At 54.0% G+C, this 16691-nt stretch overlaps 1 protein-coding gene across 1 annotated transcript in view; it reads right to left on the bottom strand.

Moving 5' to 3' along the window:
- CSPG4 (chondroitin sulfate proteoglycan 4) overlaps nucleotides 1–6459 on the bottom strand; it is a 35768-nt gene extending 29309 nt beyond the window's left edge. Inside the window, exon 1 of the mRNA XM_061394766.1 lies at nucleotides 6195–6459. Within this exon, the coding sequence (XP_061250750.1) occupies nucleotides 6195–6282 (88 nt within the window). The 5' untranslated portion in view covers nucleotides 6283–6459. The remainder of the gene's footprint in view (nucleotides 1–6194) is intronic.
- Nucleotides 6460–16691: the final 10232 nt, after the last annotated feature.

Raw genomic sequence — 16691 nt, 5'->3', positions numbered from 1 at the left:
CTCACTACGGTGAGAATGTGTGTGTGTGTGTGTGTATGAGTGTGTCTGGGCCTGAGACTGGCCTGGCTGGCCTCCAGCTGTAGGAGAGCTGCGCCGGCCCCAGTTGCTGTACACAGGGAAGAGGCAGGGAGGGGCTGGTGTCGTGGGAATCAACATCCTGGGCCCACTGATATTTATAGCTGCCCCCTCTTGAAATACGGGGAGGAGGGGCTGCTCTTAGGTGGGAACGGAAGTTGGTCTCCTTCTCTCCGCCCCCTCGATCTTCCCAGAGAGCAGGAGGGCCCAGGCTAGGGGCCCTGGCTGGGTGGTGGAGCTGGGGGCTGTATCCTGAGCTGGGGGCTTCCCCCAGGCTGCTGGCTTGGGGGCTGGACACTCTCCTTGTTAGGCCCTTAGCCAGGCTGTTGAAAGCACTCTGTGTGTGTGTGCACGTGTGTGCAAGCATGCACACATACACATGCACACATACCTACTAGGTGTCACACTGATGGAGGTCACAGAACAAGGGCAGGGGCCAGGTAAGAGTAGGGGGAGAAAGGCCTGTCACCCCACAGAGATGGAGGGTGGGGCCCCAGAAGGGTGGTAGACTAGGCTGCAGCCCTCAATAATCAGTGGGAAAAGGCAGCCCAAGCAGGGGATGGTGCTGGAGCTGAACCTTGAAGGATGGAGAGAAAAAGAGAGACCAGTTGTAGGCAACAGCATGGGCAGCGGTGGAAGGGTCCCAGGGATTACGGATTGTTATCTGATGGTCTAGTGCACCAGCCAGACGATGGGACACGGCATAATCCTTGAACGTGGATCCCAGCTGATCTACTGGGGAGAGAGAGGGCCCAGCCACAGCCCTGGGTCCTGCAGGCAGGTGGCACCATGGCGGGTGCTGTAATCTTGATTTCGATTCTTTGTAAGTCGGGAAGTCCTCTCTTGTTTTTGACCTGGCTCTCCCCTGCTCTCAGAATGTTTTAACTCAAAGCAATTAATTAGTTTTTAAGGAGAAGACAATGGCACCCCACTCCAGTACTTTTGCCTGGAAAATCCCATGGACGGAGGAGCCTGGTAGGCTGCAGTCCATGGGGTCGCAAAGAGTCAGACACGACCAAGTGACTTCACCTTCACTTTTCACTTCCATGCACTGGAGAAGGAAATGGCAACCCACTCCAGTGTTCTTGCCTGGAGAATCCCAGGGACGGGGGAGCCTGGTGGGCTGCCATCTATGGGGTCACACAGAGTTGGACACGACTGATGTGACTTAGAAGCAGCAGCAGGAGCAAGCCTTTTTTACAAAGCCACAGAACGCTTTATCAAAACTGTATCTTACACAAAACCTCCATCTATAAACACATGTTCATGGGACTGCTATGCATGAATCAGGGTGGCACAAGCATCCTGTATTCCCAGATATGGGAATGTAGAGTCCCGGAGCACCTCGGACACAGTCTGAAAATCCCTGGTTGGCTCAGTGATCTCTACGCCCCTGTGGGCCCCGTCCTGGGCTCTGCAAGATCGTGGCGACCTCAGAGAAAAGCAGAGGGGAGGTCCGCCCTCTGGAAGCTGCTGGCCATATGGGGGAGGCCACATCCAAACCAGGATACAAGGACAAGGAGCCAAGAGGCCTACCACTCATCCTGCTAAGCACTTGCTGTCTGACTCAGAAAACAGCAGCCCCTCTCTGGGTCCTGATTTCCCTATGAACATCCTCGGGGAGCTGGCCTGGGCTGGGGAGTCTCTGCAGTGAGGTCTGGGAGGGGAAGCCACCTCACTGACCGCCAGGACACTTAAACCACGAGAGACACACACTGAAACAGTTTAGCCTGAGCAGTGGCGGGACGCCTGGCTGATACCCATCAGCACTGGGAGAGCTGGTGCTTTGGCAGGCTGGGAGCGGCAGGGGTGTGGGCAGGAGCTGAGTGGGAAGAAGGAATGGTCAACAGGAGAAGCACTGTCCAGAACATGGGTGAGCAATGCCACCAAGCCACCGTGACGGCAGCCCCAGGGCACTCCCCTGCATCTGAGGCAAATGTGGCTTCATTTGCCATCCCAGCTGTTGGGGGTGCGGTGGTAGGCATTCTTGAAGAGGATCTGCTTGTGCCGTGAGGAAGTGGGGAGGGTTTAGAAAGGTGAGGGGCACTTGCTGGAGGGGTCTGTGGAGATGGACACAGAGATCTGGGGTCCTCAGGGGACTTTCTCCTAAAGACATGTCTCTCTCTCCTCTGGTGGGGGGCTGCACACCTGGCCTGAGCTGGGAAAGGTGACTTTTGTTGGGGTGAGTGAGAACACCATAGCCCGTGTGCCCAAAGAGTGGCCTGAGGCTAGTTCCTGATGTTCTCAGAGTCTCAGTTTCCATATCTGTAAAATGAGAATGTTTGGTGACTTGCAGAGCTGCCATAGGGCTGCAGGACAACATGGCCAGTGCTCACTCAGGGGCTTTCTCTGGAGTTATGGACCGTGTTTGGAGTTGTGGACCCTTCTGAGAAGCAGAAAGAGCCACAAGACCCTACCCCAGGGAGAATCCAAGTTCAAAATTGTTCATATGAATTCAGTTCATTCAAAAATTACTCACATATATTCAGTAATAATAGTACTAGTGTTCTTTTGAAACACACCCTAAACCCACTGGAGAAGGAGTCTTTAATTATATTTTCTTCGTCTCATCTCAAAGCATGTGGGATCTTAGTTCCCCAACCAGGGATCAAACCTATGCCTTTTTCATTGTAAGTGCAGAGTCTTAACCACTGGACCACCAGGGAAGTCCCTGGAGAAGGAATCTTAACTGTTAAAGGCTCTACAGTACCGGGTACATGCTGGGTCAGCGCATGTTAGAAGCAAAAGGGCAGCTAGATGGGGCGGGAGTCGGGGAGCGGTACTGAAAGAGCTGAGGGACCTGGAAGGGAGGAGACCCAAACCCCAGACCCAAAGGCCTCCTTATTTACTTGCTCCTGGCACTGAAGAGGAGCCCCAGTGCAGCTCAGCACCCCCTGCCCCCCATCTTGTCCTCGCCTCTTTCCCTGAAGGCTCCACCCAGCCCAGGTCTGGGAGCTGGTTTTGTACATGGTTGCGCACGGGCCCACAGCTGTGTGTGCCTGTGTGTGTGTGTGTGTGTGTGTGTGTGTGTGTGTGTGTGTGAGGGCTGTTTCCAGTACCCCCCTCCCCACCCCCGCCCCGCCCGCCCCCTCCTGGGCAGCACGCCCAGTTCCCTATACACTTCCTCTGAGCGTTCTGCAAACCCTACTCCCCTCCCGCCCTTCATTGGCCGCCTGGCCCACCTGGCGCAGCCCCCTCCTTGGGCCCCCCAGGCGGGCAGCACTGAAAGGCTCTTCTTGTCTTGGCTATGCAGGCAGGCGGGCAAATGTTGGTAAGGGGGGCTCAGTTATACTTGGTTCTGGAACAGCACTTGCAGAGTCCGGGTGGGCTGGGCCGAGGGCACTGGTCCCTGCCCCACTCTAGAGTGCTGGAGCCCCAGTGTACACACACACACACACACACACACACACACACACACACACACACACACACACGCACGACTCAGAGGCTGTCTCTGTCTCCAGTCAGAGATGGTCCCTCAGACCATTCTTAGAGGCAACAGTCTACCCTGGCTCAGTTCCTTGCTTCTGATGCTCCCCTGCCCCAACCCTAGCCCTGCTCTCTAAGACACCCCCATCAGTTCAGGGCCCCCACCCAGATGGTACAAGAACCCTCTCCACCTGGCACTCCCTCCTGAGTCCCACTTGTGCCCCTCATCTTCTGCCTTTCAAAGTCAGCTATACCAGGCAGGGAAGAGGTGCAGAAGCCGCTAGCCTTGTATGCTCTGTGGCCACTCTGACCTCCCAGTTTTGCTTGTGCTATGCCCCCCTACTGAAACCACATCAGCTCCAACTCAATCTCCCAATGCTTGTGGCTCTGCCAGGACTCCCATAGGGCTTAGAAGGCAATGGACCCCACACTTATCATGCACACTGGCATATGGGCCCAAGCCTAGCTGACTACGCAGGTGGGGAGCTCCCACAAAGTGGGACTGGGGGTTTCCTCCTGGGCAGCTGGGCTTCTTTGTGGGTTAGACCACTTTGCTTCCTCCCTGGGCCCTTAGTTTCCCTGTGTGTACAATTGGAAGGTTGGCCCAGGTGGTCTCCAAAGGTGCTTGACTCTCAGGCCCCATGACCTGGATGCTCTGGAATGTTGACGAGTGTGGGGAAAGCATCCCAGTGTGCCTCACTCTGGTACCTGAGACTCGGAGGCTTTTGGTGTCCAAGAGGGGTGGGAGTGATACCTTCTGCGGGTAGGGGCTGCCCCTATCACAGAGACCAGGACAGGGAGCTAAGCCAGGCCTGGGGACAGAGGTGGGCTGCTGGAGGGGAGCTCAGACTGGGAGGGGGAGAGGGTACTAGCTTGCCCACCCCCTCACCACTTCCAAATCCCTCCTAGAGGAAGGGGTTGCTTGATGTTTTTAACCCCACGGGCTGCTCTCCTCTCTAAAACCTGCACTGGCTCCCTACTGCCAGCAGGGCTTAGGCTGTGAGCTGCATTTTGCCATTTCAGGTTTCCGTGCCCCACCCCAATGGCTCTTACTGGCTTGTGCTCAAAATATATATGCCTTCCATCCAGGCTACTGGCCTCCTTATCTCTGCTCATACCCATCTCTGAGCCTGTGCTCCCTGACCCGCTTCCCATCCTCCAAGGCTTAGCTCAAGGATCACCCTCTGTCCCGCCCTAGTTTGCCTCTGAATTTCTTTTCACCACACTCCTCGTCTGGATCTTTGCAGACACGATAGGAGTTGCTGTTGCGTTTTAATTTGCTTTTCTGCCTTCTGAATGAGTCCAAGTCCAGTCTCTATTTCTGTGCGCTCCCGACTGCCCAGCACAATGTCTGCACATTGTTGATGCTGGGAAGGAATTTGGGAATGGCTCTCAGTTGAAGCCCAAGGAGGTGGGTCCTGGAGTCGCTCCTTTGACTAGAGGCTGGGGGCTGGGTGTGTACCCATCTCTCTAGCAGCCTAGATGCCCCCTTCCCATCTCTCTAGAGGCTCAGCCTATCACCCACCCCCTGAGACCTTGAAGGATGGGGTCCCTGGAGATGGGAACAGGGAGCCTGGGGATCCAGCTCTGACTCACTCCAGTGGGGGGCTCTCCCCTGACTCATTTCCCTTTTGGGTACCGCATGATTACTGTCCATTTGAACTGGCTTCCCCATCTGATGGGGAGAGGAGTGTGGCCTAGGGAACTTGGAAGGGAGACTCAGGCCCTTCTTCAGCTCAAAGTTGTTCTTGGGAATGGTCCCAAAAGATGTAGGCTGAAGCACTGATTCATACATACATGGGTATTAATGACTGATGGGCCCTGAGGCCACAGTTCTTATGGCATAACTAGACCATGCCTTCACTAAGGGAAGAATGCCATAATGGTGGGATTTCTGGCATTGGAATAGAGACTGGATATGTCCTAGCACCTCTCAGAAGGCATTCCATTTCTGCTGGAGTCAAGCACCAATGGCTGGGACAGGGAGGTGTGCAGAGGGTCGCCCAGGGCTGTCTGAGGGGCACAGGATATCTGAGGGGCGCCAGCCCTGCCTCTAGGAGGCTGAAGAGTGGGTGGTCCTGTCACCAGCTAGGCTTTCTCAGTGAGGAGAGAGAAGACAGAAAGGGGAGGAGGGGGTGGTGGTGAAGACAGAGAATGCACCCGGCAAAGGGGAGCAGGAGCAGAGTGGGGCGCAGCTGGAGGATACCCAAGGATGCTGGAGGAGGTGGCAGCTGGGGTGCATTCGGGGTCCCACACGGGGTGGGGAGGGTGGCTTCCTCCCCAATGCCCACCTTGCAGCACTTCCCGTTCCTGGCCTGGGTGTTGGAGGTGGGGGACGCCCTGTCACCAGGCGTCCTTTGGGCCCTGACTCGGTCAGAGAGAGCCTGCTGGACACGGGGAGCCCAGGTGGCACCGGGGCGTCCCCTCTGGGTCTAGAGGACAATCCTGCACAGAGCCACGCCCTAGGCAAGCGACCCAGGAGCCAACCTCAGATAACCAGAGTCCACTGGACCCCCAGATGGAGAGACGTCGCTGGGGATCCTGCCTCCCCTGGCCGGGGATGGCAGAAGAGCAGCCCCTTCATTTCCCCGTCTGGGGGCCACTCCTGGGTCTTCCTGTCCCTTTTCTCTGCCTAAGAAACCCTCCACCACTCCGCCAGTCTGGGCTGGGGTCTCCGGCCCCTCACTCACCTGTGGATGCTGGTCCCACCAACACAGCGAAGGTCAGAGCCAGGGCCAGGGCGAGGGCTGGGAGCGGGAGCCGGGGACCCCAGCGCATCGCGGCGGCGGGCTGGGCAGCGGGAACTTGTGAGGAGTGGAGTCCGGAGCCTGGAGCTTGGACGCCAGAGTCTTCGAGTTGAGAGAACTGGCGCGGGCTGGCGCTCCCGGGCGTCCCGCCGCCTACTTAACGCTGGGGCGGGGCAGGCGCCGACCCGCGCTCCGGTTTCAGGCCGGGGCTCTCCCGGCGGCCCCCCCACCCTCAGCCGTCTTAAAGGGCCCGTGCTGGTTCTCCTCCCCGTCGAGGGTGAGAGGATCCTTACAGCTCGGTCAGACCCAGGCTCCACCTTAGAGATTCAGAACAAAATCCCAGAGGAGCCCGGATTCCCCGGGGCTCCGACTCAAGGGTTCCCCGGAGAACTCCTCTGGGAGGAGATGTGAGCTGGGCTGGTCCCCTCGCTTCTCTGCCCTCTTCTCTTGCAAGGATTGTGGGTGGGGGGCGTCCTCTCGCCAGGCCCGGGAGGAAAGACAGATGCTCTCCACCCCACGGACTGCTCTGGGGCTGCTTTGCCTCTGAGGTGTCTTCAGAATGCCATTTGGTCAGAGAAGCACCAGCCTGAAGTTCTGTACAGCTCTGTGCCCACTGACATTGCCTCTTTGACCTTTTCTGCCTCAATGACTCAGTCAGTAAAGGAGAGATGTTTTAGGTTCTCCCACAAGGCAGGAGGGATTCTCAACTCCATGGGATCTGCCAAGTGGCTGTCAACCACTCCTGCCCCCGTTTCATGGAGGAGAAGACTGGCTGAGAGCTGGAAGTGGTTCTCAAGAGGCCCCCAGTTGGACAGTAGGTACCTGGTCTTTATGGGACCAGAACCCAAGGCCTCCTGAATCTGGTGTTTCAACTTCCTCTGGGGCTGCCTCCTGGAAATCTGGCCCTGGATTTAGCACCTACCTAACAGTTTCAGGCTGGGGCCCTGCTGCCCTTGGCTCCCTCCCAGGCAACAATCTCAGCCCTGTCCCAAACAGGAGAAAGGGCAATGTTACTGTAGAGCTTCTGGCGTCAAGAGGCTCTGCTTGCCCTCTGTCTAATCCCAGCATTGGCATCGCCTGGCCTCGGTTTCTTTGTCCAGCGAGTGGGTGGAAGAGAACCCCTGGAGTGTCTCCCCTCTCTTCCTCCATCAGAATCTGTTACCCTTGCCTGCTTTAGCCCACCCCAAACCCCATCCCACCACTCACTCTCTCCTCAACCCCTCCCCTTGCCCAGTGAAGGTCCTAATGTGTGTGTGTACAGCCCTTCAAAGTTTGCAACAAAATTGTGCCCCGTTCTGCAAATGAAGAAACTGAGGCAGAGGGAGGTTAAGGGACTTGAGCAAGTCTACACAGCTTCCCTGGTGGCTCAGACGATAAAGAATCTGCTTGCAATGCAGGAGACCCAGTTTTCATTCCTGGGTTGGGAGGATTCCCTATAGAAGGGAATGGCAACCCACTCCAGTATTCTTGCCTGGAGAATACCATGGCCAGAGGAGCCTGGTGGGCTACAGTCCATGGGATCACAAAGAATTGAACACGACTGAGCGATAAACACTTTAACTGAAACACAGCTGCTAGGAGGTAGAGCCAGGTCTTTGGCCCCAAGCCCACAGCACAGTGGTGACTGGGGCTCTGGGTTCAAATCCCAGCTCTCCTGCTTAGCTGTTCGACTTGAGCAAATCACTTCACTTCTCTGTGGTTTCCTTCTTTGTAAAATTGGCTTTGTGAGGATTAAAGGCTTTAATGTACCTCAAGTGCCTAGCCTGGGGTATACAGCAGGTGCTCAATGAATGCATGTCTTTTTTTCCCTCCTTGCCCTGTAGGCCTGCTGCACATCCTCCCTGGGTCTCACAGTTTTGCATGTAACTTCCAGAGGCAGCTGCACACAGTAGGTACCCAATAAATGCATGCTGGGATTGACTTAGAAGCCAGTTGCTGCTGTTCTGGGGGAATTTTGGCAAACCTAACAGCTCCCATCCAGTTCACCCTAGGAGGCCTGGGGTGGCTGGGCTGTTCTCAGCTGGTCTTGGTGGCAGTAAAGCCATCAATTCCATACTTGTCCCTTGTTTTTCCTTCTCTCCAAGTCAGCAAGGCACCCGGTCCTTGTTAGGGACTAATTACTGGCCAAGTATGGGCCCCAAGTTGCTGGGGCTGCTGAGAAGACAACATTTGGAGGAAAAGAGCTTTCTTCTTAGGAATGAAAAAAAAGAAAGGAGGAGAGGACTCTTGCTTCTTTATGAATCAAAAATATGGGTGGAGATTTCCAGCCACCCCATCTGCCGATCCTTCCCCCTCCCCCTCTTCTCCCATCTCCTCCTGATCCCCGCCCACTCAGATTTACCCACAACTACCAGGAGTTATTAGTCTGTCTGTGGAGCCTCCCACCCACAGCTTAGATTCAAGTCGGGATTAGCTTGCAGCCTCCCCCTGCCTGGTTGCTAGCTGGGGAGAGAAACACAGGCCTGGAAAAATAATGGCAACCGGCAGGGCAGTAATAACCCAATGTCACTTCCCTGCTCGGGCTTCTCAGTTTACAAAACATTCACCTGGTCTCTTGACAACCCTGGGAAGCGTGTGTGTTGGGGGACAGTGTTCCCTTTTCACTGATGAGAAAACTGAGGCTCTAGCGGTAAAGGGATGCTGGGGCACTGGAGCGTACCTGCCGGGCCTTTGTTCAGCCTGTAGCCTGGGACTTGAGCCCCGGATTGCTGCTGAGCGGCATCATACCAGGAAGACTGGGGGAAAGGTGAGGCCTTTTGTCTTGAAACTGATCCCTGACCGCCTCTTTTCATCTCAGAACAAAGGCCACTGTTGGGCAGTGCCTGCTCCTGAATTTTCCCCCCTCCCCACCAGCCTCCTCAGCGTGCCCCCCACTAAGACCCCTACATCCTCATCTTGAGTAGAGCCCACCAGGACCTCCTTAGCATCCTCAAACTTCTTCCTCTGCCTTCTGACTTTCTCTGGCTTGGGTTGGCCAGGGGTCCCTGGTGGCCATCCCTGACCGCCCCTGCCTCTCTGGGGCGGTCTCACCGTCCTCCAGGAAGTCCTCCCAGCCTTCCTTCCCACCCTGAGCTCCCTTTTCACAGACGCCCTCTGTATTCTCCTAGTGCCGCTGCCTCCCCGCCGCCTCCCCAGGGCACAGAGTTGACACAATACTTCCTGTCCTCTCGGTAGATTTCTTCCCAGCAAAGCACAGGACAGGACACCCAGGATGGGGGAAGAGGAAGGCCCAGGACACACTTGGATGAAGAAGGATGCCCACGGCTGAGGGCTGAAGGAGAAGTCAAAATGCCGCCTCAGTTTCTCCAAATGGTGGACCTCCGGGAGGACAGATGATAGAGCCTCGCGTCACGGGCTTCTCCGCTGCAGAGTTCAGTCAGGCGTGCTGGCCGGGTCCTCCCGGTCACGCCCATCCTTACGCTGCTTGGATGAAGAGTGCCTGCTCTGGCTGTGGTCGTGGCCGTGCCATGCCTTGGGTGGGGCCTGGCACTCTGAGTGCCTCTGTGTTTTGTACCCTGACTGCCTGGGCCCCACCCAGGGAGCCTGTGGCCAAAGCCAGATTGGGGGTAAATGGCGGGTGCTTGTGCCCCAGTGGGGCAGAGCCCCAGCTCCTGTTGCCCAGGTCCTCACCTCAGGGAAGTGGCCTTCCACCATGAAAGATCTAGAACCCAGGCCACTACTGTGCAGTCGGGGCTTTTGCTGTCAATTCTGTGACCCCACAGTCACATGACAAGGAGCTCCATAGTGGTGGGCCCCAGGCCTGGGCTCCTGGGTCGGCTAGGAGTGGCCTTGCTCCCGCTCCTGGCTGGAGGCATCCATGGGGCTCCTCCAAGCGCAAGGCAGCCAGGACGGGAGGGGTGGGGCCTGCTATTCCCAACAATTACACAGTTCAGGAGCTGAAAAGTTGTTTGCTGCCCTTGGGAGCCGGCTGTGGGCTGTGGATGGGAGGCCTGTGGCAGGGTTTCTCCTGGCCAGGGGCAGGCTCTCCCTGGGTCCAAGCTGTCCTGGGGAGATGGGGGTTGGGGAGGTCGAGGACCCTCTCAGGGCCTCTGTTCCCAGGAGCAGCATTCATCTTCCACACCACGTCCACAAAGGCTCGTGGCTTCAGTGGCTGTGACCAGCTGGCCGCAGCTGACTCCTCCTGGGGTTGTGCTATTTCTAAATATTGGCTCAGGCTGTTAACCCCTGCTCTGCTCCATCTGTGCATATTCAGCTTGGCTGCAGAGAGAGCCTCTGGGAGTCCTCGTTTGGATGGAAAATATTCGTGAACGTATTTGCTCAGGGTCTGGTGTGGGGCAGATCCTTTTGGGGGCTGGGGTGGGGCTCCCAAAAGAAGGGTGAGAAATACCTGCTTAGGACCGGGGATGAGGCTTCAGTGGGTGTTAGGAGACATGGGTCTGAGCTGGCAGCTGGGCAGGGCAGTGGAAAGAATGTGGGGTTAGGAGCCAGAGGTCTGGTCCTGCCAAGCCTTTTCTGTGTGGCCTCAGGCGAGTCACTTCACCTCTCAGCACCTACACCCTCATCTGTAAACTAGAACCGCTATGGTGCTTGGATGACGCCCTCCAACAGGGCGCAGCGGCTTTATAAACTGTGAAGGGTGGCACCTGTTGGTTATGATGAGGGCAACTCCTGATGCCAGGGTTGTGTTCTCTGCCCATCTCCCAGGAATCCTTTGAAGGAGAGGTAAGACTCACAACCAAGAGGCGGCTGGAGTGAGCTGACAGGGCTGTCTGCAGCCTGTGTGGGGCTTCGTGCGTGTCCCGCTTCACCTAAGGGTGTATAGCTTGGATTTCAGCCCCTGTTGGTCCCATTAGCTCGGGGTCCTTGTACAGTGACAACTCCGTGGAAGCCAGCCTCCAAGATGGCTCTCATCTTCTGACATTCGCAACCCTGTGGAGTCACTGCCCACACTGAATAGGGCTGACCTGAATGGCCAATGAACATGTCAGTCGCTCAGTCGTGTCCTACTCTTTGCGACAGCCTGGACTATATAGCCCACCAGGCTCCTCTGTCCTTGGGATTTTCCAGGTGATAACACTGGAGTGGATTTCCATTCCCTTCTCCAAGGAATCTTCCCGACCCAGGAATCAAACCCAGGTCTCTTGCATTGTAGGCGGATTCTTTACCATGTGAGCTGCCAGGGAATGGCCAACAGGACTTTGCAGAAATGATGGAGTATGATTTCCAGGCTAAGTCACAAAAGACATGGCGACCTCTGCCTTCTTCTCTTCTGATTACTTGCTCTGGGGAAAGCCAGCCACCAAGACCTGAGGACAGTTGAGCAGCCTGCAGAGAGCGCCTATGGAGAAGAACTGAGGCCTTTTGTCAACAGTGAGCACCAACTCACCATTCAATGTGAGTGAGCCATCTTGGAACTGTATCTGCCAGCCCCTGTCACACTTTCGGATGACTGTAGCTCCTGACGGCCACTTCTGGAGACATCTGTAGCCAGAACCATCCAGCTAAGCCACTTCTAAACTCCTGACCCACAGAAACTGTGTGTGATGATAAATGTTTATCGCTCTTTTAAGTTCTTAGGCTTTGAGGATAATTTGTTACACAGTAAGAGATGACTGGTACAAACTTCCATGAATGTAAATTGTAGTCTATTCAGCAAGACTGGGCCTGTGTCTGGGTTCAGAAAGTAGGACTCTGTTCCCATGAGGAGTGATCTTTTTCTTGATCAATCAATGGATCGACTCATTCATTTATTCCACAAACACTTCTTAAGCACTTACCATATGTCAGGACACTTTGTTGGGGACTAGAGCACAAGGGTAAGTGACAGGAGCCCTGCCTTTGGGAACTCATAGTCTCCCTAAGTGACTTGATGATTATTGGATGTGGGGAGTAAGGGCAAGGATGTCCAGGACAAGCCCAGATTTCTTGCTTGGATACTTAGATGGGTTATGGCATCATTCATTGAGATAAATGGGGTCAGGGGGCATCTCATGAGAAGAGCTCTGAGCATGTTAATTTTTAGATGTTTTGAGAATTTCAAGTGACACTGTGCAGGCTGTCAGATACATGGATTTAAACTCCTAAGAAGGGCTGAGCCAGAGATATATATATATTTGGGAATTGTTGGGATAAAGATAATGGGAATGAAGCAACAGAGGAGACGAGAGTTCCCAGAAAGAGGAGAATGGTGGAAAGGGAGAGGAAGTTCCCAAGACTGAACTCTGAGACACGGACATTTTTTTCTAAAAAAAAAATTTTTTTTTTTACATTATTTCAGACTTACAGAAAAGTAGGAAGGACATTACAAATATTTCCCACATACTCTTCACCAAGATTTCCCAAATGGTAATATTTTATCACATTTTAAATTATTTTCTATGTATAGACATATTTTTTGCCTATAAGAATTTTTTGAGAGTAAGTCACAGACATAATGCTGCTGCTGCTAAGTCACTTCAGTCGTGTCTGACTCTGTGCAACCCCATAGACAGCAGCCCACCAGGCTCCCTTTTCCCTGGGATTCTCCAGGCAAGAACACTGGAGTGGGTTGCCATTTCCTTCTCCAATGCATGAAAGTGAAAAGTGAAAGTGAAGTCACTCAGTCATGTCCGACTCTTCAAGACTCCATGGACTGCAGCCTACCAGGCTCCTCCATCCATGGGAGTTTCCAGGCAAGAGTACTGGAGTGGGGTGCCATCGCCTTCTCCAGACACAATGCTACTTATACTTAAATGCTACACTATGTATTTCCTGGGAACAAGGACCTTCTCTTTCTGAACCAGAGTGCAATGACCCAAATCAGGAAATTAAGGTTGATATTATACTTTAAACTAGCCAGACTTTTTTTTTTCTGGTTTTGTCAATTCCCCAATAATATCCTTGATAGCAAAAGAAAATCCTGGCTCCTACGTTACACTTAGTTGTCCTGTTTCTTGAGTTTCCATTACTGTAGAAAAGCTCTTCAGTATTTCTTTGTCTTTCATGATATTGTCATTTTGGGCAAGTATAGACCTGTTATTTTGTAACAAGCATGTTGATTTGAGTTTATCTGATTTCTTTGTAGATTCAGGTTATGTACCTTCGGTGGGAAACACCCCAGAAGTGATCCTATGTCCTTTTTTAAAAAGCGTTTTATTTGGTTGTGCGAGTATTTGTTGTGGCATGAAGGAGCTTTAGTTGCAACATGCAAGCTCTCAGCTGTGGTGCATGGAATCTAGTTCCCTGACCAGGGATGGAACCCGGGACCCTTGCATTGGGAGTGTGGGATCTTAGCCACTGGACCACCAGGGAAGTCTTGATTCTGTGTCCTTCTCAGTCCATCCTCTCAGGAGGTACACAGCATCTATTTTGTCCCATTGTCGGTGATGTTAACTTACAACAGTTGGTTGAGGTGATGCCTGCCAGGATTCTCCCTGTATTTTCTTATTTTTCCCTTTGCAATTAATGAGCATGTGCCAGCATTGAAATGTCAGGTTGAGGAAGAAGAGCCAGAGATTGTGAAGGGGCAGTGGGGATATGGGAGGAAGACCAGAACATCTTGGAACCAGGAAGAGGTATTGCAAGAAGGAGGGAGTGGTGGCTCACTGTGGTCCAGTGCTCCTGGGAGGCCAATCTGACGAGGGTGAGAAGCAGCCACTGGCGGCAGCTTCCACATGCAGGTCACAGGTGAGGTGGAGCGATGGGTCTGAAGCCAGCTTGTAGGGAGTCAGTGTTAAAGGGAGGTGAGAATGAGACAGCAGGGAAAATGCCTCTTAGGGGAAGTTGACTGGGGAGAGGTGTGTGCAACCAGGGAGATACTTTTTATTTTTTTAATTATCTTTTTTTCTATAAAAAATTTATCTTTTTGTTTATAGCAGTAATTAAAAAAATTTTTTTTATTCAAGTGTGGTTGATTTCCAATGTGTGCCAATCTCTGCTGTAGAGCAAAGCGAAACAGTTATACACAAATAGACATTATTTTTTTCAAAAAAATATTCTTTTCCGCTGTGGTTTATCATAGGATATTGAATATAGTTCCCTGCGCTAGATGGTTTTTAATAGATGGGAGGGATGCAGAGTATATAGAGCGTGATGGGAAGGGCCAGATGACGGGTTAAAGCAAGGAGGGGATGGAAGTGGACAGTGAAATATTCTCGAGACGCAGAGGAGATGGGAGAGGGTCTTCCCTCCGAAGCCCCAGGAGGGAAGCAGGAGCAGGTGCCAATGGAAGCTGGTGGTTCTGACAGTGTGGGAGGGAGGCTTTGAATCCAAGGTCAGTCTGACGGCCTCTGTGCGCTCTGTGAGCAAGACGCAGAGCAGGGGGCTGCAGGGAGGGCCAGGTACCAGGAGGGGAATAAGCCATGTTTGAAATGATCTCTGGGGAGATCTGCAAGCTGACCAGCACGGAGGTGGGTGGCTGGGTGGCATGGACTCAAGTCCAGGGTCTGGGGGCCATGAGTCTGTTCCCAGCAGGTCTTGCAGGAGGGCACGTCAGACGTGGTAAATGGTGAGAACAGGGGATGGTGTTCCTGATAGGAGGGTGAGAAACCCAGAATGTGCTGGGGAGGGTGGCTGGGAGGGAGTGGAGAGAAGGCATTTGGAGACTCTGGGAGAAGGAGGTCTGGAAACTGGGAGGCCCAGGGAGTGGTGAGTGGTCCCTGGGGAGGCCTAAGTGACCAGGGTAATGGCAGGAGTTGGGGGTGGGGAAGAAGACCATGAGCCAAGGCTGCCAGATTTGTAAATCAGGACAGATGGGAATCCTGAGAGAGGAGGAGGGACACCCTGGATGCTGGGGTCTTCACGGAGCCATGCCCTTGTCAGGGAGGCGACACTGCCTGGGTGGATACCCAGGAGACCAGTGATCTGCTCCACTTTGAGCTCGGAGGGACACAGCAGTAGCTTTGAAGACAACCGAGGGCTGTCTCCAGGGTCAGCTAAGTTTCAGTTAAAGTTGGAGGGAAGGGAGCCTTTGGAGCAGAAATGGGGTGACCTTCCAGGGTGGAGAGTGTCTCAGTTTCCCTAAAAGAACCAGGCACAAGGATGGCAGACAGCAGCAGCGTGTGTAGCGGGATCAGAAAGGCTCCTTGGGCCTGAGACACTTGGAGACCACCACTCTCCACCAGCCCAGGATGGTGAAGGCTGCAGCCCAACATCTGGCCCCTATTAGTACGAGGGGACCATCAGGACTTGGGCCCAGAAGGCCGCAACTTCCAACAGGAAAAGCTGGCAAGGATGAGGGTGAGGAGGCGGCACCGCCTATGGCCTGAGGCCAACTGAGGCTGGGCCAATCCCAGCCTTGCCCAGCTCTTCCCCTCCAGAAATCAAAGGCTTTGCTGCCCTCGGGTGATGAGAAAGACACAGGAAGGAACTGCTGTGCTGGGTGTGGGCACCCACAAGTCGGGGACTGAGGCACGCGGCACACCTGGCTGGTCTGCTCTGAGTTCTCATTGTGCCTGCTGGTTGGAATGAGTTCAGAGCGTGGTTTGGTTTCCATTAGATCAGAGGCTGTGATCCAAAGAGAGCTCTGGGGCTTGTGTTCTGGTTCCGTCTCTGCTACTAATGTGATGGGAAGCTTTGGGCAAGTCTTGTGCCCTTTCGAGTCCTCAACTGTGTTATCTGTGAACTGGGGCTATGACAGACACCCTCTCTAAAGCCAGTGGTCGTCTGTGCCCAAGATGGAAACCACTCTAGATCATATCTCTGGTCTGAGCTATGAACTGGTAGGTGAGGCAGGCCCCAGGGCCCCTGAGCCTCCTGTTTTTTTGGGGTGAGGGGATGTCGAGCATTTCCTCAGCCCTGGGGCTCATCCATCAATCACATGGCGGCTAAACATCTTCCCTATTCGTCAATGTTTTCTCTTGCAGCCCCACCACTCAGGGGATGCTCTTGACCACAAGCACAGGAAGTAGCTTCTTCTCTTTTAAAAAAATAATTTTATTTATTTTTTGGCTATGCACACATTGAAGCACGCGAGCTTTTCTCTAGTTGCAGCGTGGGGGGCTTACTCTGTAGTTGCAGTGCGCGGGCTTCTCGTGGCGGTGGCTTCTCGTCATGCAGCACAGGCTCTGGGGTGCATGGGCTTCAGTAGCTGCGGCACGTGGGCTCAATCGTTGTAGTTCCCACGCTCTAGAGTACAGGCTCAGTAGTTGTGGTGCATGGGCTCAGTTGCTCTGAGGTGTGTGGCATCTTCCCGGACCAGGGATCAAACCCGCATCTCCTGAGTTGGCAGCCGGATTCTTTATCGCTGAGCCACCAGGGAAGCCCCAGGAAGCAGCTTCTTGAGGCCTCAGCCCCAGCCTCCATCCTCATTTGCACCCATCCCCTGCCCGAGATGTCAGCAGCAGCCAAATATTCCTAGACACAGATCTCTAAAGACACCATCCCTGGGATAGGAATCTGAGAAGTTATCAGACAGTCACACCTTACTGTAAAGTAATTGGCTTGATACTTTGCTGAGAAGAAAATAGACTGCGATAGAAGGGGGTGGGACATGTCCAGAAT

The sequence above is a fragment of the Bos javanicus genome, chromosome 21, assembly GCF_032452875.1.
Source record: "Bos javanicus breed banteng chromosome 21, ARS-OSU_banteng_1.0, whole genome shotgun sequence".
NCBI lineage: Eukaryota > Metazoa > Chordata > Mammalia > Artiodactyla > Bovidae > Bos > Bos javanicus.
Note: the sequence above shows the minus strand (reverse complement) of the source record. Positions and strands in the feature narration are given on the sequence as shown.